Raw genomic sequence first — 21276 nt, forward strand, 5'->3', positions numbered from 1 at the left:
GTATAAATTTAGCTTTAGACAAGACTACAGATTTTGGTAAATGCTAAAATTAAGCCAATGTGCACATTGTGTAGAGTACTCAAACCAGAAAGCAAATACTGCAATATTGCATTTCTGTCACAGACTATACATTTCTTACAGTAAACTTGAAAATTGTATTTTGATTATCTTTAAAAATAGCAAAGCAAGGAACATTCTTTTATAAAATGGATCCTGATTTCGATGCTGAACCAATTACAAGGAGCTGATTTCTCACTATAGAAAATGGGAATTTATCTCTCTCCCAAACATGATTAAAATGAATCAAGTACCGTGCTATCATCTTGCACAAAAGGAACTATTGATGTATTTCTGTCAGACTGTATGAGCAAGTTTCCCCATTCTATATTCATTAAAGTAAAGTAAGATCTTAGTCACCTTGAAAGAACACAGAAGATGTTCTGCACTCTCTGTTCTTGACAAAAATCTCAGAAACTGCAACTATCACTCTCTCCAGGCTCATAATGTAAGCACTTAAATATACAATTGATGTGTCCTGGGAAGAATTAAATTCAGAAAAAGCTTGTTTTAAGTCATTCAATATCCTTTTATTTTATTAGAAATCCCCAAAGTATAACTTTTGCAACTCATGTGCCAGCTCCTATTGTCAGTTTGTATTTTCTCAGCTTGGCTATTGTCAAGATTTATTGACAATAACATTTGGACACATACTCCATCAAAATGCTGTATAAATACATACTGTATTAAGTAACTTTTGCAATCTTTGATCACGCATGCAGTACCATAAGCCCTTTCCATACAGACCTCATTAATGGTGCCATAAACTGATGTGACTTTAAAAAGTTTTTCCTGTGAAAATGGTACCTGTTTGCAGAAATGGGTGGCAGCAATAATTTTTACCACTGCTAGAGAATCAGGAGAGCATCTGGAGAGACTACACATGAAGTGAAGAGCTCTGAACAGTGGAAGGGAGCAGCAGCCTCCTTTAATGCCTGCAGCATGGATGCCATAAAAACATTTCAAGATCCTGCTACCGAATTCTGGCAAAAGACTTTGCTCTTGAATACTTTTATAATGGTTTGCACATTGTCTTAGAAAGCCAGTTTTAAGTTACAGAGGAGAAAAAAGCTTGCTGGCTTCAAGTGTTATGAATGTTTCGTGGGGGTTTTATTTTTTTCATTTTTAAACATAACCTTTCTCCCCAGCATATGCATCATATCTCAATCTAATTCCAAATTATTAGTAGCTGCTCTACAGAGCAGAAAGCTGAAATCTAGCTGCATCATGAAACCCCCTCCCTATATTTTTACTTTACAAATTGAAACAGCAGTAATTTAATTGTCTAGAAAGCATTTGTGATTAAAGAACTGCCAGCATTAAGATTTCTCCTTTAATACCTTGGATTACTCCTGTGGCATTAGAAGTCTGGCATAATATAATGTATATATTCATACCCATTACACAAGAGATCATCTATCAATAATACAAAAATAATTCTAGATTACATAAGAATTTACTAGAATTTACTGGTGAATCTTCAGGGTGATTTATATGTTCTTTATACAGTTGTCATTTCAGTAAGTAAAATTCACTAATTTTGCACACACGTGATGTAACTGTAGGTTCTTCAACTAGGTGTAAGCTTGATTGAAAGTGATACGGAAAAAACAGACATCTAACTTGTTCAGCCTGTGTTTATAAATTATAACATACTACTTTCATTGTTGCATAAATTATTTTTAAAACTACTAAGAAAGTCTAAGAGGAAATCTTTTTAATACGGCTAAAAGGTCACATTTCCTAGTACAGGAAAGAAACAGTGCCAAATTACAGAAATAACTTTTTTTTTTAATTTAGAATACAAGGTACAGAAGAAGACCTTCAAAACAGTAGCTACTGAAACATTAAACTGAATGAGTAACTTAAAGATCAAAGGATGGTAACATTCAAATCACAAAGCTCTTCATGACTTTCATCTGTGCAATAAAGCTGCTATACACTGACTTAGAGCTATACTGGGTTTTAGTAGAATCCCCTTGACCAACAACCACCACTCAATAAAAAAAACTAATGACAGAAACAGACAGGGAAAACAGAAATACAATTCATTACAAAAGAATGTAGACACAGTGATTATCTTTAAACTGCAACTTCTTATACTAATATCTTTTTTGTGGTCAGTATGTTTTAGGTAAAGTGGCAAGGATTAAATTTGACGGAGAAACTGAATTAGTTGTGCACCATCAAATAATAAACAAACACCATTAAAATCACTGGGTTTGACATCTCAAGAGTTAAATTAGAGTCAGAGTATTTGGCAGAAATCAAAAGCAGAACTATTCACAGATGAAGTACACCTGGTGAATAAGTTTGCCAGCGTCAAGCCAAAACACACTTGGAAACTATCCAGTGTTGAGTGCTTCCAAATACACAGTGTACTACTGTACAGTCAACAACACTATTTTGATACTAGCAGGATTCTACTTCTGTGTTAGAAACAATGAGTCACATGTTTACCAGTACTACACTAGATTGGCAGCTTCTACCACACAGAAAGAAACACTGCAGAGATTGCCTTGGTATTTCTATACCCAAAACTACTGAAATCATGGGTTTGGTAGTATTCACATAAGTACATGTGAATACATACTAGAAGTAGATTTTCACCAGGTCATTGATTTTAATACCCAGAAGAGACAATGTGATCACAAAGCTAAGAAGCCCTCCCAGTAATAAACATGTCAAACCACTAACTTGTTGAAGTTTTACAATATTCAGTCTTAATTTAAGAAGGGAAAAAGTTTCTATTACAGTTCCTATGTCTTCCAAAGTTTAATTACTCTCATGCAGATTTTCATTTGCATTCTTATTCTGAATTCATTTGGTTTGAGTTCTCAATAACTGTATCCCAAATTAAAGTATCTTCAACATCAGGCATCTTTTTTTTTCCTGATGATCAGAAAAATGATCAAAAAACTCCTAACCTCAAACAAGTAAAAAGATTTATGAGAACACATTCAAGGATACAGCACAGATTTTGTAGTTCTTAAATCATGCTTGAAACTACAATGTAACACCTTTTTCTGGTCATCTTTTTCTTGGTAGCAGCAAACAAAAGTAACACTCTTTAATTCTGCTTTTTATTCCTCACTTTTGGATCCAGGATGATGTTATCACTGCACTTCCAGTAATATCACACCAGGAACAGATGTTTAACTGATTATGTACCATTATAATTAACTGCTTTTCAGTGACACGGTTTTGGAACTGTTTTCTGGAACATGCAAGTGCAAACTATTTTCTTTATTCTGGACCTATGACAACATTCTTGGCCATGTAAAAATGAATGCTGATCCATCGAGTCCAGCTCACCAAGTGATCCGTGTAACTCCAGAGAGCTACCCCAGGCTGTAATCATTTCACCTGACCTGAGAACTTGGTGTGCTCCATGTGGATCGTGCATAAATACAGCAACAAGCCATCAGGAGCAGCTCAGACAGGAATCCTTGTAACTCTGTCCTGTCTCCAACAGTGGTCAAGAGAAGAGATGTGAATGCAAAAACCACAGCAAGAAGCTCTGCAGCTAACCTACTTTTAATTTCTTATGAACTTCAATACTTTGTTGCCTCTTCAGCCCCATCATATGGAAAACAGTGAATAAAGTTCCTTATTTACTTTTAACACACTTTAGATATTTTCAGGATAAAAACCCCTCAGCTTCATCGTTCCTCACACACAAGCTTTCTCACAACGCTGCATATTTCTATACCTTTCCTTGTTCTGTTGTGCCATTTTGAGATGGAAGAATCAGAGCTGTGTCAGAATCAGTGTCCAAGACGCAGGTGCACCACTGTGGGCTTGTACAGTGGGAACAAGATGTTTTATTCTGTCATGCATGTTGACTACTCTGAGTTTTCCTCTTTCACAGGGTGTATCCAGCCTCCAAAGCATCACTCCTGCCGCTGGCAAGTGCCTCGTTCACAGCCAATCAAAGTGTAAGCAAAGTTCAAATGTTCCAAATACCCCTTTCCACTTAACATTTATCAATGTTGAATTAAATCTGGATTTTATAGGACTCTTCTTTCTGATCACTTAAATTTACAGAAAATCACAGAAAAGCAGAGGAGGAAAAGACTTGGACAGTTAATGGAATATTCATAAGTTCAAGTCATCGACTAATATTTTCATCCCCACTCATTTAAGCACTGGAAAACTAACTTAATAAAATAGTACTTGTTCAGTGATCTATATGTCTTTCTGTAGAGTAACTGCTATTAAATACAACAGAAAAACAGACAAAAAATATTACTTTAACACAACACTTGCAAGCTCAAAGTGAGCACACACTCCCCTATAACCACTCAGGGCTGGAGAACCCATCAGGACCCCACAGCATCCTCCACTGCTGCAGGACAGCCTTCAACTCTCACTCACTGTCCGCAACAGGCACATTTCTCTTTTCTCTGTACAAAGACCTTGGCAGAAGAGATCTGCCTCTGATGACTGGGCAGGATGTCCTCTGTGCAGTCTGTAAACCTCCAAACCATGCAGGCAGACTGGTACATGGAGGAAATTATCTAAATTTCAAGCATTTTGCCCTGCTGTAAAAAGCACTCAACTGATGGGGTGTAAGCATGTGCTAAGTCTATCCCTAAGCATTTTGTTTTTCAGTGTTGATCTGGCAGACAATGGGCACCCTGAATAGTCAAAACTGGCAAAGGCTTTCCTGCTGAAGGCTTAAGGAGAAGACTCTCCTACTCCTCAGTTACTGGAAGGTGGCTCCCATCATTTACAAGTTAAAAAACAACCCCAAAACACCTCTCCCCAAAAAAGCACAGCCAAGACAGTCAGCAGTACAGCACAAAATCAGGAAAATGGTGCAGAACAAAGTAAAAAATAAAGAGTAAAAGCCCAGAGACAGGGATGAATCACAGGTTTTGTGGCCAGATGTTCAGAGAGGATCAGCCTCTTGCATGTCCCACAGAAATAATGGGGAGAGATTATACCAAGGAGGGAGCATTACAGAGGGACTTCTAGACTGGCTAAGAAGTACAACTCTGAATTTATTTCCCCCCAATCAAAAAATTCATGCTCAAAAGCAGAATTTTTCCACTTCCAGTTTCATTTATTTTCTTCCAGTCTCAGATAAACAGTGTTGTGGCCCATATCCAGTAAATAACAAAATCTACTCAACTTCTTTCAGTATATAATAACTATAAATACAATGAAAGACAAAAGTGAAGCATAACTCAGTGTTATCAATCAGCAGAGTCACGCTGCAGTCTTTCTGAACAAATACAGTGCCAGCCTCAATAACCAAAGAAATTTATTTTTAACAGCTGAAAAATGAAATTAAAAAGGACCAATGACCAGCACTCTATACCTTCTGAAGGCATTTACCTCTTCCAAAACCTTTTTTCACTGGCATGCTGTTATTGCAATTTAGCAGGTTTTTTCTTGGTCAGACCATCTCCCTCTCTGCTTTCTGCAGTGCCAACAACTAAACAAAGCACAAAATACTGGCCTCAACACACAAGGAAAATTGAAGATGCTCTTATTGTTCAGGACTACAGAGGGAAACAGGAAAATCTATCAATCTGACACAAGAAAACTAGGCCAACCAATGAGAAAACTGACTTTGAACTTTTATTCATTTTTCCTTAATCCAAAATTTTAAGAGTTGGAATAGAGCTTCTTTTATTTTTCCTAGAACACCAATGCATTCTCCCATGGATTGCATTAAATATAATGATTTTGTTATAGAAAGAAGTTTTATCACTGTTCTCTTTTCAGAGTGTTGAAAACAGAAGAAAGCACATTATTAGTAGAATAAACTACCTTTAATTACATTGTGATATTTCATCATCCCCTTACCTTTCCGCTTACTGAGAGTGACTAACAGATAATAAGAGAAAAGCAGAAAGATACAAAGTCCCCTGATGAAGACCAAACCTGGTCCATTCTCCCAGGTTTGAGAACCATATCAGCTCCGACTGAAACAAACCAGAATTTGGAAATAAACAAAAGCAGGATGGTTCCTTGCCCACAGGCAGTTGAGCTGCGGTACTTCTTGCCATGGGATGCTCCAAGTGCAGGGAACTGTCATGGGATCTGCAGGGGGGCTGGATCAGGCTTGGAAAGCCAATCCATTTTGGTGAATCAAATGCACAGGAACTACAACTCCGAGCTGTGATGCAGACAAGATTCTTTTGGAAAATATCACAATGTTACTCTACTGCAGGCACCTGCTTTAAAAATTTTTAGTCTGGAGACAAGATACTGGGATAATCCATGGCTCCTCAGCCTGGTCCAGGACAGCCACATGTATTTTTATTAATGGTCCAGACTGGAGAAGATGAAAAGCTGTGTAACCATAAACATTTTAAAAGTCCATTTATCATATCATCCCTTATTCAAGAACAGTATTATTAATGGGCAATTCCCACAAAACAGCAAAGCATCAGGTAAAAACATCCAGGAAACCCAACTGCCACAGCTCTTCCCGCTAAAGCTTCTTCCAAAGCTTTACTACCTATTCCCATTTCAGAAAGAAAAAACACAGCCAACCAAAATGGCTAATAGATTAACTAATCATATGGAAAGACTGGCTCAACATGTAATTCAGTGCCACCATTTTGACAGAAACTCTTAGAGAAAAAAACCAAACCAACTTGACTTAAGTGCTATTAAATAAATGATTACTTGAGGGATTTTATTTGTTTAAAACAATCACTCTGCTTCAGCTAAAGAAGTACTTTGGAAAGCTAGCATTAAAAAATTATTTGCTCTAATCTTTTCCAAACTAAAGCTTGGCATCTAATCCCTCTTCGTTACCAAATAGCTTAGTAACCAAGTATTCCATTTGTAAAGTAGTCACAATAACAACACCAAAAGTGTTGACCTGAGTTCTTCAAAGGTAACTACAGGAAACAAAACCTCAAACAGCATTTAATTACACAGAGAGTCAAGCAACAAACTCCCTTAGTCTTATTAAAAATATATGAAAATATATGGAGGGTATTTTCATATGAAGCAATTTCATCCAACTAGCAATACTGCTGTATTACTTATTTAAAAAAGAGATGTTGTCCTAGTCAGCAAGTTACTGTTCAACTGTGTAAAGCTGTTATGAAGGTCATTTCATACATCAATTCACTAATGGACTTGTTATTAAATATAGGCACAAATTAATTAATTAGAATTGTTTTTTAAATAAAAGCTTATTAGAAACAAATTTATAATGATAATCAATAATCATGAAGTACTTTACAGCAGTAACTTCATTTACTCTAAATGCAGAAGATTATAATTTATTATATTTATTTCGCTCCGGGTTTTTTGCTTCATCAATCTATACTGCTGACTCTTTATATTGTTATTTATAACTTTTAATTGTGCAGAAAGGGAAGAGAATTGTGAATAGTACAACAATAAACGATAAAATATGTTTTTTCCCCCACATTTTGTCTTAGGAATTTCTTTTTTCATCCTTTTATAATAGAAGGGAAAGACATAGGAAAGTGTTACAAAATTTACTTTCTCTTATTCTGCAAATCTCTTTATTTTAAACAGAAAAAGAAGCAAAGACACCAGAACCAGAACATCTGCTAGAGCTCTATAAGGACTAGCAAGTATACAAATATGCCAGGTAACTTCTAATTTAACAAGAACGGCAGTTGGCATTAGTTTTGTACACATTAAGACATAAAAATAAATACCAAACATCTACGACTGACATCGAGTCGCTTTCTGATGTTCATATCTCGAATGCTGTCCTCTTCTGTTCTTCCTCAGGTATACTTGGAGTCTACAAAAAACAGGTCCTCAAACCCTAAAGCCTTTATGTGACCCTACTAGTACTGGTACTAAAGAAAGGAAAACAAAGCAAAGCATGATCCACAGAAAAAGAACCCGTAAAACCACAACTGATGCCTTACTGCTCCTTACTGGACAAACCTAATAATCTTACCAGTCTCCCAACATTAAAGGAAAGAAGTATTGAACTTCTCTCCACAAGACCCTTACATGATACAGCCCAGGCAAACAGCAGATTAACTTTCCAAGAGCCTATTGTGCACCAAACATGGAGGGATAAAGAAACAAACCTCAGATATTATTCTCACACACACCAGCAGTTTAACAGCCACCTGAATATCTGGTGTGGTAACGCCCACAGCTTGACTGTGTTTTCTAAGCACCATGAGAGCCAAATTCCTTTAAAAGTTGTAATACCATTTTGAGGAGTTACTTGGAGCATAACGTGAGCAAATTTTGGTATTCTCCCTTTACCACAGGTGAGATGCTGTGTGACGGCATCAGGGACCCCAGTAAAACAAAACTCTAATGATGAAAATGCTGGTACAACAGAATTCATGAATGCCTTCCCAATAAAAAAGCCTTATAATGATGACATCAATTACTGAGAGATTAACACCTTGTTTTATTCCAGTGGAGAGCAGGGTTCCATTTATGCATTTTGACTGCTTCCTTTCCTGCATCCCCTGTGCAGTATGGATAGAAAAACATGTCTTTTCCAAAATTAGCACATATTTGTCAACTGTTACCTCAGCTGACAAATAGCCATATTTCTCAGCCATAGCAGAGAACAGCTCATTAACCTGATCTAATTTAAGATAAAGATTTATGATAATGATGTGAATAATACTAGCTGTGTCACAGAATAAACGGATACAGCCCCTTAAGTTTAGATTTGCTAATGTAAACTTTAGTTTTATGGCTCAAGAACTGCATGGAGAGTAACAATAAAATTTAAGATTTCATATTTACCACTACAATTATTTGTGTTACACAAATAAGTCACACAAGTTTTTCAGGGGCAGTGGCAATACTGTTTGAATGCTGCCACAAAGGTGTAGAGAAAACTGGAAATTAGACTTTTCCTTTCTAAACAATATGCAATGCTGAGGATGGAAAACAACTTTGATCATTGTGGCTGTTCCCTCTGATCAGCAGTGGCATGTCTGGTGGGTCAATATAAAATCACTGCTTGACACTACCACATTCAGACCTCTCTACTCCACTAGCTGCAGTTTTAATGATAAGATCTAAGGAAGGAGAGTTAGAGATAAAACGATTTTTCTTGTTTCTAAGTTGTCTAATAGGATCAACTCCATCTGCCTGGCCCCAATTCCAGGCACGGCTGAACTCCAGGACTTAATTCAGATCTCTCTAAGGACCCATGTCCTCGCTTATTTCAGTTCCACTCAACGAGTTCAGAAGAGAGGGGTAAAATGAGTCAAGGATCAAAGGTGATGAGGGAAGATGTAATAGAGGGTTTTAGAAAAGCAAAAGAAACTGGGAAGTCATGCAAGACTAAAGAAGTGGTGGAGACCGTGAGCTGAAAGCTGAGGCTGCAGCACAGGGCAGTGAAATTGCAGAGACTGGCACAGAAGTGCAGCACAGCAGAGGACCAAGAGCAGAGCTGATGAGGAGGGAGATGGGTTTTTTACTTTTTTAGAAATGCACTGGCAGTCTGCAATTCATATCATCTGTGACCAAAACCAAGATGCAGATGAGAAGAAAAAACAGGCAGAAGTATCAGCAATAACAGGAGTTAAAAAGGAAAGTGTAGAATTGAAAGATTCTGGGAATGCGACAGATGGGACAAAGTAAAGAGGATGGACCACGGAAAACAAAGGATTAAGCATTTTTCTTAGCAGTTCAAAGTTCCCCAGATAGGACACACATTAAGATATAAAAATTCATGAGTTAGGAGTTCACAGGAGTTAGGAGTGTTGGCAAATTTTATTCCTCAGAATTGATAATACTTTTGTTTTGCTTCTCCCTCTCTCTTAAATGCTTGTAGGTTTCCTGTTGTGCCAGATTGTGCCAGCACATTCAATTAGAGAAATCTTACCTGACACTTCAGTATATTTCCTGTGAGAATGCTATGAAAACTAATCTGGTAATAAAGTTGCTCACCAACAGACTATGATCTCCTTCCACCCCTCCTCTCTCAAAGAAATTGGTACCATGCACATTAATTTCTAATGCAAATATAAACACAAATGTTGCCAGGGAACTATGAATATACAATAATGTTATGTTCAATTCTTCCATTATGTTTTTCTTCACATTTTCCAGGCTTGATTTTGTTATTACTAGTTTTAACTTTATTTTCCATTTTATGATGCAGTTTTTCTTTTCTCAAGTCACAGTACAAAGAAAACCTTTACCCTTGCAATTAATACTTTTGATTACAAAACATGAGTTCTCTGGGACAGGCAATCTCATAACATAAAGAAAAAGGTTTTATGAAGAGACATCATCTTGATTTCTACTAATTCTTCAATAAACAAGGAGAATCATAAATGTTCATAATTTAGAGACCTTGACTTACCAGGTTACTTGAAAGCCATAATGATACCTCAATAACATAGAAAATCCATTAAACCTCATTGTGTGTTGTACCAAGCCTACAGTAGGAATGCTGAAAACACAGACCAGTGTCCTTCCATCCTTGTAAGTTTTGATAAATAGCCACTCAGCAAAGGCAAGCATAAAATACAACCTTAAGATAATTTGCTTATTTATGCACAGCTATCAACAAATCCAGATTAAATATGATCTAGGAATCAATGTCAGGTTTTTGAAAAGACTTTCAGGTCTGTGAGCATAACATCCATAAACTCCTGTGTGCTTGTGTTATTGGCAGAACTGTTTATGCATTTGACAAACTGCAGCTCAGATAAGATGATATCCAACTAAGTACAGAAAAGAAACTGTCAACAACTCTGCAAGACTGTAACAGAAATTGCAAAACCAGAGCTTTCATGACTAACCATAACTTCAGAATAGTCTCAAATCAGTCCCAGGCATGAAAACACAGTTGGAACTGATTTTAAGAGAAGGGTGAAGAATGGCATGTTGCCACAAGAATAAGAACAAAGCCTAAACTGTGCTCCCTGTATTACATAATTGCTAAAGTAGAGGGAAAAAATGTTAATATTATAGATAATACAGAGGTTTTATCCAAATCATATTTGACAAGTCTAGAACTAGACAGTAAACTTGCAACTGATAGAAAATAATCACAGTTGACTGGATAAGTACATACTCAAACTTTTCATGGTTTGTATGCTTTTATTGCTGTGAGGATTTGGATATTCCATTAGAAACATGGAAAGGGAGGAAGCTTAGAATCAATAGGCTATTTTTCCACAAAAATCTAAATCAAATGGCATAAATAGCAATTATTGAAAACATGCATCAATATTATTGAGTAGTGAAAACCAAGTTGGTGAAAGTCCTGGCACTCTCTCAGGTATCAGATCATATACTTACATGATAAAACTCCCTTCCCACATGCATTGCTTTCCCCCTGGCTATCCTCACCAGTTTATTTTTACCTCTGGAATGAAACTAAGTGAAAGACCACAGTATTGCAAATTTCATAGTATGCAACAAAAATAGGACTTGATTTCTACATTAAATTACCAAATTAATGAACTGTTTGATACTGTGAAATAATTTCATCTGTTTCCAGACATTCTTATCCCATCCTCTTACACAAACTGCTTTCCTCAAAAAATGTTACACTCGAGGCAGTAAAAGCACCAGGATGATATATGGCACTGTTTTAACTCATGGCCTTTACAGTTTAATAATAGTAGAGAAACAAACTTCAGGATGACTCGTATACCTTTAAAAAGTTACAGTATATGGTAACTATTAAAGTAGCATTTATTGTATTTTGAACACTATTTGCTATGAGAGTTCTATTTTCCACACTCCTCTTGGGTTACCATTCCCAGTGATGCCAAACGCACCAGTTTCATCCAAGAGAGTCATAAAAGAGTCATCATTTGGAAGTGGTCACACTACTAGTACTTTTCAGGTGCAGGTATATCCTTGTCAGAAAAAACAAAAAGAAAATAAAATATGATATGGCCACTCTAGATTAATTTATAAAATTTATTATCAAGGAGAATTCGACTAACACTTGAGTAATATTTGAAGACTTTTCATCACTAGAACCTTTATGTTCTCCATACTTTGCTCTCCCCAACCATCTGTCCCAGACCTTCCAAGTCTTTGGTGTATTTTATGTAGGCTTCCGAATTAGAAGTTTCTTCCACAAACTGTTTTTTTTTTCTTTTTCTTTATTTAAGAGTTTCAGAGAAAGCATTTATAAATATGTATATACATATAAATAATGAAGCAGGAAACCTGCTCCTTTTTCTTTTTTCCTGCCACTTTGAGTGAACACAGTAAACTAACCAAGGTGAAAACGTTTGCAAAAACCTTTAAAACAAGAATCACCCTACCTTCTTTAACAATGCTCTTATTTACAAATCAGCAAGGCTATGTTAGGTCTCAAATCAATAAAGAAGAATATGTGAGTTTCAAGACATGGAAATAAAACTACTGAATAATATTTTTTGTTCAGTCTTTCTTCAACTCTTTGTTTGCTTTGGCTAGCTTAAGTGCTGAACTCTTTGGGACATAACATTTTTGGGATCTATTTTTAAAACAAGATGCTTGTATCAAATAAACCATATTGATATATCCTAAACTGAATATAGGCGTGTAAAAGACCAGACTGGACATGAAAAAAACACAGTAATATAATAACTCTGAAAAAATTCCAGTGGACATGATCTAAATGAATGTGACATAAAAGTAATTTTGGGACAGAGAAAAGTGGGACAATGCTGCTTTCAGAAGAGTATTTAATGTTTGTGAAGTGCTTTGAAGATGAACACCCTCCATACATATTATGGCTATGGATTACCATTGGAGTCATGTAGCCTTACTCTGAAATTGAATTGTCTCAAATTCCTCAGATTCTCAAAGTCAGAAGAAAGGCTTAGACATAAAAAGTATGAAGAATCCTATATGATAAAGAATTTATATAAGCCATACACTACCATAAATTTTCTTCATTTCTATTATGACGGTTTAAAATTACACCTTTCAATAGGTGTATCTGTGGGTAGAATTTGTAAAAATATCAACCATTCGTGTACATCTTAGACTTTCTTTTGAATTGAAGGAGGAAAAAAAAAACTATGATGCTACTATCAGAAACTGATGGCATTTATAACTTCAAAGTATATTCTGCCCAGTGATACCAGGTGATACATATTGAACTGAGAACTTACAAGATTAAAAGCATGAAGTTTTTAACACCACTTGACATGAAAGAAAAAAGTATCTAAGTAACCTACTAATATCCTGTCCAGTAGAGAATCCAATCTCCTAATTCCCAAAATTGCAAACTGCAGAAGTTTCACATTGTAAAAAGCAGCATAGCAACTTCTCCACATAGCCCAAATTTCAGCAACTCAGTCAAAAAGTTTACAATTAACTTTTCCATCAACATAGAAGAGACGGAAGATTGCAAATAGTCTCATTTCCTAGAGCTGCATTTTAACAACCCAACCACACTGATAAAAAAATGGGAAATATTGGGTTCATACAATAATTCCCAAGTATTCAACCACAGAGTCTACAATGAGAAAACTACATTATGCTGAAGTGATATGACTCCTTCTGTTGGGTCTTCAATGCCAACTGAGAGTGAAATGGTGAGAGTAGATCACATAAATTAGTGATTCAACAGCTGTATTCTTCATGGGGAAAAAAAAAAAGGTAATTCCCTTTCTCCACCCTGTCCCAAAATACAAAGCAAGAGATGCATGTTGCAAATCCATAAGGATTAGAATCTCTTTTAACAAGATACATGCAAATACTTTATGAAGCTACAGCTAAGTTTTTACTTTTGATCCACATCAAGCTCGTGAATCCTGTTTCCAAAGCAGTAAAATACTAAATAAAGACAGTGAAACAGAGTGCAGAACAAGGGGGTTTTTTGTTTGGTTTGGGTTTTAATATAAAATAAAGAGGAGAGAATAGGTGCTTTATCAGCTTATATTTTGATTTTATTTCTAGTGTAATTATCATCGGGAGCATTTAGACAGTACTGAATAGCTCTAGTGGTCAAGTGATTTCAAAGAAACTCTGCAGACTTCCTCACCTCATAATCTGAAAGTAATTGGTCCAAACATGTCAAGAATAAGCATTTCTTCAGTGACTTCACACTAGTCTGCAGTCACCATGTGCGACTGTGTCAGAAGCATTCCTAGTAGCAATAGTTCAGTGCATACATTACCATGGAGCCTAAACTATCAAACTCAGACAAGACCCACGGTCATTTAGGGGAAAGAACCTAAGCCACGCAACTCAAGCTTCAATTAAGCTACCAAATCATAACTTCTAAATTTGATGATAAGTACCATTACTGAGCATGTAAATGAGATGTTACACTGAATGGCTTAAGAGATAAAGCAGAGGTAATTCTCTTCCATCTCCACAGAGCAGTTACCAGAGCTTGGCTTGGATCTTGCCTTCCAAAAGATCATAGCACTAGGGAAATTGCCTCCCTATAAAATGAATAATCTGCCCAAACCACACAAAATGTTTATTACATTGTTTCATTACAGTATTATTGCATCTGAACATATATTCTTTTACTCACCTCTATATTTCTTAATTGTTAATGCAATCCAAAAGGTTATATTCCATATGTTAAAGCTCTCTTTCTCTCTGTGGGCCCATAAAACTGAGTGGAAGCAGGCAGCATCCACCAGAGTATTCTCTTTTGCCTGCATCTCTTATTCAGCTACAAAAACAAATGTAACAGCACTAACACTTGAGCTCATTATCATTATTTTCTACAGCTGGCCAAATCCCACAAGTATGGGATTTTAATTCAAAAAACCAGTTTCACCTGGAAACCTTTAACATATTCAATCAAAATTTCACCTGTGTGTTCTAGCTACTGAAAACTTCTAACTTCTGCAGATTTAATTTTTTTTTATTTTTTACCTTCAACATTTAACCTTAAATTTACTTCTGGGAAAGAAAAAAAAATTCTCAAAAATGAGATGAGAGACTGTAAGAGGAAAGGGGATATGTTTACATGATACATAGTACGATACTTGTCCATATGAACTAAAAAAAAAACCCAAAATATATCTTTTATATCAACTAAGGCCAACTAATCAGCTCTCAGGTCAAGAGGTATTTGCTATTAAGCTTAAAAAACTAGCACAGTACCTTTCTCATTAATTCTGAGCAAGTGTTACCTGAAATGAATGTGTTTCAGTTGATAGGATCAAGTTTGCTACTGGTGCCTTAAATCATATGTATAAGCGAGCAAACCCTCCCACCTACCACTTCAAACACACCACCTCCCCTGTTCATCTTTTCTCACTTCTGTTTCCAATTCAATTTCTTTTCACTGCAGTGAATACATACTTCTGTTGATCTCATGGTCAGCTGGATTCCTTGACTGGTACTTACCTCAGCAAAAGTTTCTGAAACATCTAAATAAGACTCTGCAAGTCAATGCTTAATAGGAAAAACCTTTTGCAGACATGCTGAGTGTGAGAGTTTCTATAGCTCCTTAACCAAGAAGAAAAAGTAGTTCCTGCCTCCCCAAGATGTTGACATTTTATAATTCTGGTGAGTACCACCTCTAACTCCATTGCCAGTTATACAACCTATAGAAATAGCAGTGAATTTATCACTGAGGTTAAAGCTTATGCTGGTAAGTAATGTAATATTCTAAACCAGCCTATTAAAATTTAGGAGGAAGTGCAATTATTGTCTCTTGTATAGAAGCAGAAGTTTCCTAAATAAATAATCAGCATACAGATAATCAGCATCAAGTCACTCAACAGTTACAGCTAAAACTGAACTGGAGCATACACAGCACATCTGTACATTTACAAGCACAAGCTCCCCAGATGTTATGAATTACTATCTTTACCAGTTGCCTCCTGAAAGTGTTGACTTAAAGAAAATGCACTGAACAGTGGAGATGTTCATAGCAGGAATTGTCAACAGAACTAAATTCAACAGTAAAAGATCTGTTGATATGTGTATGATCCAAAGGGTAAATGTCACAGAGCTATTACTGCTTGGGTGCATTACAGGGACATTACTTTCCGCTGTACTTGAGGATACAATCACAGAAAGTTCTACTACCTTACTTACAACATACTATTTATTCAAGTTTAGCTATGTGCAACAGGCAACAAAGTATTGTAACCTAATTCATAGTGTAATTCATAGTCATTCAACAATTTTGTTGAATTGTAACCTAATTCAACAAAAAAACAAACCACCGAACACCCTACCCCGAGTCATTTTAAATTACCAGACAACTCTGAACGATATGGGAGATTTGAGAGTTTCATACTGTTGTATAGAAACTCAACTAATCTTAAAAAAGGAGACATCAAATTCCAAACTTTATTTAGAGGAGACGAGAGAGAAAGGGAAAACCAGTTAATGACACAGCACTCCAGGAGGCAGTTCAGCATTACCGACACCATTCATTTATTGCCCGGACGGTGCGAGCCCGTCCCGTTGCTGCCGGAGAGGTACAGCTGAGAGCTCCATCAGTTCTGCTGCCACTGACATTTCCCACACCGCCGCCCGCAGCAGCGTGCAATTTACACCAGGGAGAGCCCAGCTCCCCCACTTGGACCCGAACGCCAGCAGGAGTTTCCCAACTGAACACAAATAAATAAATAAATAAATACACAAACACCCCCAAACTCTCACAGACTTTTTAACAGCAGGGTCGGGGCTGCAGCGGGCACGGAGCGGTTCGGCGGCTCCGGAGCGGCGGGCGCGGGGTCCCCTCGAGCCCCGCGTCTCCCCGGCACCCCCCGCCCGCGCCAGGTGCGCGCCGCCCGCGGGCCGTACTCACAGGGACACGGTGCGGTTGGGCAGCACGGCGGGCTGCAAAGTTTCCACCAAGTCTCCGCCGGTGCAGACCACTTTGATGCGGAGGGCCGGGCGGCCGGGCCCCTTGGCGCGCTCGGCGGCGCAGAGGCAGCGGTCCACGATGAGGTCGGGGCAGTTCCTGCTGCCCCCGCAGAGCCCCAGCGCGGCGGCCAGCAGGCAGAGGCGGGGGCACAGCCCGCGCATGCTGAGCCAGCGAGCGGGAGCCGCCGGCTGCCGCGCCGCGCATGGCACGCGCCCGTCCGCGCCGCTCCGCGGGCCCCTCCACGCCTCCCGCGCCCACCCCGCCCCGCCTCTCTCGCTGCGGCCGGCTCCGCTCACAGGGACCCCCCTTCCTCCTCCTCCTCCTCCTTTCTCCGAGGAGCCGCCGCTCCTTTCCTGCCGCAGCCCGTGCGGCCGCGGCGCTGGGCGGACCCCGCGGCGCTCAGCGGGCCCCCTTCCCGCCGCCGCCGCCGCCGCTCACCGGGCGCGCCCCCCGGGCCCGGCAGCCGCGGCCCCGGAGCGCCGCTACCTGCGCTCGGTGCCAGCCCCGGCCGGGGTCCGCGCCCGGGGGGAAGCCGGACAGATGCGCCACGGACGCGCCGCAGACCCAAGAGGCGCGGCCAGCCCGGGCACAGGGCAGGAAATCGGGAGCTGGGGAAATTGTGCGGGTCGCGAATGTAGTTTTGAAAATAGCCACCTTTGCTATCGCTCTTGAGGAGCACGTGTGCTCAGTGCTGTTCGCACCTATGGCTGTGGGAAAGGAGCTTCGGGACTTGGGCAAGGGGCAGTGTGGACCAAGAGACAGGACAGCCCAGCCACTGCCACCGGGAAGGGTCCCTGCAGTTAGCGGGCTTCAGACACCTCAGATAATGCTGTGAACATGACCTAAAGCAAAGGTTTGATCAGTAGTCAAAGCACTTCATCATGCAGGTCAACGAGCACGTTTCTTTTCTGCTTGTACATCTCAGTCCTCTATGGCACTCGGTGGCTTTGGAGCACTCCCTGTAGTATTTTGTGATCTGACTAGTAACTTCTTGGGTAGATTTTCAGCATTAACTGCAAGCTACCCCGTTGGGGTTTTTTGTTGCTCTTTTTTTTTTTTTCTGGAAGTGAACAAAAAAATCCCGCATTGTAACAGCAACTTCCATTTTTAATGGCCCTTTACTAAAAGAGCAGGTTCCTTGCCTTCACTTACTGGATGGAGACTCACAAGGCACATCTTCACTGCAGGATCCAGGCCAAAGTTAGTAATAGTCTGCCATAGCTATAAAGCTATTTTAAGAAATTACTTGGGTTTTATAAAATAATATTTTATTATAGCCCCTTAGGGAAGATTTGTCTTGCACATTTACAGTGCCTGTTATCACTTTTCTAATACCTAATTGGAGCCTTTAGGCATTATAGTATTAATAAGTGATAGTAGGGGTAGTGGCCTTGTGAAATTCAAGGGTAATAGGAAATTTTTCAGGAACAATCTTTTTCTGCACAGTTGTTGATTTAAAGAATCATAAATATTAAACCACTGTTCTTTTATTTTTAAAAGCAAAGTTGTGTAAGGCTTACTGGCAGGCAGCAAAATGGATTGTGTTTCATGAGACCACTCAACATTGCTATGGTTGCATGATGTTATTTATCATAAAGAAACCCAATGTATTTAATTTTGAAAATGCTCTTTTAGCTTTGAAAAATTCTGTCTCATCCACATTGTTTTTGAAAGTGCAAGTGAAGAATATGCATTTATTAAGATGGTAGCATAGATTTTGTTCAGAGTTAACCTTGCTGAGAAGAAATTGAATTTTTCAGTCAAACTTAGCCCTTAAACATATGCTACCAGAATTTTAACTTTTTTTCCTACCTCACTGATGCTGAAAGTTTTTTTTTCAATACTGTTTCATTAGGGAATAAGAAGGTTTGCATTCACATTGAGGCTATCTATCAAATTCTAGAACAAATGTAGAAAAGGAATTACTTAAAACATTAGACACAAAAAATAAGAGGAAACTCCTCTCCACTTCCTAATCCATCTTTTTCTTGCTTTATTACACATAAACACAACAAGTTCAACCATCTTCACTTTGTCTCACTGACATCTACAAATATCAAGAACATCAAATTTTAGATGATTTAAAATCACAGATGATGGTTCCTGCCCTGAGATCTCACAGTCTAAACAATTCCCCAGTCAACTAAAAAAGGACTGGAGCACCTAGAGGGCTCAATGCTGCTTCAGTTGTCACCAGCCAGCACAGCAGAACATTTAATGCTGGCAGTAGCTGGTCATTTTCACAGACTCTCAAAGATACAACTTCCACCCACTCATGATACGCAAACAACTAAATTTCCCATGGCTTAGGACAGAACTACAATCCTAGATTCCCTTGTAAGAAGGGAACAAAGAAACTTCTGGCACTTTGATTTGAAAAGCAGCCAACATTGCACTGTGTTTGGGTTCCAAAGTGCCAGTTTTAGACAAACTGTGTGCCTACAGCTGGGGTACCACCTTTGGACACGGACACAGCAGACAGCATGGAGAGGTCATGAGCTCCTCAGCTGGGGGTTGGCGTGTGCAAAGAGAGAATTGTGAGTTTATTGTGAAGTCAAAGATACTTGGAGAATCTAGGTGTCTGTGATGTTAAACAGAATGGAGAAAATTTTCTAATTCATATTTGAACTTATACCCTTCAATTTCTCCTGAATCTTTCTAAATCTAGCTCAAAGTTATTGCCCACCTATATTGAAAGGACATACTTTAGGATTCTCTCCTTAGAGTTTTCTGTCTTGGTTTAGTCAGGAAGCAAAATGGGATATGTGCTGGTCTACTTTTTCACACAAAGCCAAACAGGATCTTAAGAAACACTTGAGAAGTCCTAAAATGCCAGGTTCTGATTACATGAAGTTTCTGGCTGACAGAAACAAGACCAGAGGTTCACTTGAAACATGAAAAAAAATTCTAATTTTAAGATTTATTTACAGTTAAATTCTTGCTTTAGTTATTTGATTAAATCATAGAACTGAGGGATTCATTTTCTTAGATCAAGGAAGTAAGAAAATTACTATATGTGCCTAATTTCTTTATATTTTTATTTCCAAGCATCAAAAGCTTTAAGCTTTTTTAGTAGATCTATCTGTATATCCACACACCAGGACCTTATTACGGTACTTGAGACAAATTTTATCCTGTGGCTCAATGTGTAAGTGTTAAAAGGGAATGTAAATTAATTTAGGAATATAATGCTAAAATAATGTTAGTCTGAATTAATATGAACAACATAAAAAGGAATCAAAGGTTAGAGAGACAGGTGATTCACTGAAGTACAATTTTACATTTCATTTAGATCACGTTCCCAAGCACAGAACAGCAGCAGCACCTGCTTAGCATCACAGGACATTGCACAGCAATTAAGTAACAAGAATGTGTTATACAATAATAGGAAATATGGGGAGGCAGAATGTAAATAAGTGAATTTGAATTTTGTCAGGATTTCAAAATTGCATGTTAGTACTGGAACAGAGCCACGGAAACTTGAATAACCACAAACAGGTTTTGGTCATGGCTTTTGTTCCATTTCTTATCCAGAAGTTGGCATTCTATCAGCCCTGTAATTCCTTGAACATTGACTCTTTATTGATAGTAGTAAAACAATGCATCGTTTACTCCATTTCCTCCATCACCTCAGTATCCCATCGCTTTTATTCCATCATGAGTGTATCTCATGCTACTCATCACATCAGTATAGCACAAGTGTCTGTAAGCCTTTGCAATAGAATGATTAAAAAAACAAACCAAGGAATTATTTGATGTAGAAAAAAGATAGGTAAAGTAACTGAGAGAAAAACAATCCAGAGTGTGTTTCCACTGGGATGCTTGGAATTCTATAAAAAGATATTATTTGAAAGGTGATAAAGACACAAGAATGGATAAAAATATGCATTCATGTAGAAAGGACCCAAGAATTTTTACCTTCCCACATAATGAACTAATAATACATCAGTATTAGAGGTGAGATAGTCCTGGTCCATAAACAGGCTCATGTAAGGCACTGGTGATATCAAAACACAGAGAATAAAACAACAGAAACAAAGTTGTTCAGGTTTGCTACCAATCACTAAGATAACTGGATAAAACTGAGTGCAGAAACAGACTCTGGGCAAAACCATCCTGGTGTTATTTAACAGACTGAGTAATCTCTTAAGGAAATGTGGAAACTGAGTCATTCAGGACTGGAGTAATTAGAGCAGGGAATCGTATACTGGAGGAACAATACTGTGTTAGAAAGAACTGACAAAACAGGATTTCCATATCTGCTATTCTGCATCAGCACAATCAGAAACACCTCTGTACTGATTTTATGTTAAGTTGTACTGTAAGAAACCTTCAAATATCATTGCATTGCTTCCCTACTGCTTACATTTCTTCAGCATATTCACATTTATATAATATCTGAAATCAAAAGGGATTTGAGCACTTCAGTCCTCACAGGGCACCAGGTTTCCAAAAAGTTGCATTGAACTATT

The 21276-nt window shown here is 38.1% G+C and overlaps 1 protein-coding gene across 2 annotated transcripts in view; it reads right to left on the reverse strand.

Annotated features, from left to right (window-relative positions):
• LOC115905082 (adhesion G protein-coupled receptor A1-like) overlaps window positions 1-17034 on the reverse strand; it is a 253460-nt gene extending 236426 nt beyond the window's left edge. For both annotated transcript variants that reach the window (XM_030951166.1, XM_030951164.1), the window contains exon 1: window positions 16745-17034. In XM_030951166.1, the coding sequence (XP_030807026.1) occupies window positions 16745-16965 (221 nt within the window). In that variant the 5' untranslated portion in view covers window positions 16966-17034. The remainder of the gene's footprint in view (window positions 1-16744) is intronic.
• Between the last annotated feature and the right edge of the window lie 4242 nt (window positions 17035-21276).

The sequence above is a fragment of the Camarhynchus parvulus genome, chromosome 6 (assembly GCF_901933205.1).
Source record: "Camarhynchus parvulus chromosome 6, STF_HiC, whole genome shotgun sequence".
Lineage (NCBI taxonomy): Eukaryota > Metazoa > Chordata > Aves > Passeriformes > Thraupidae > Camarhynchus > Camarhynchus parvulus.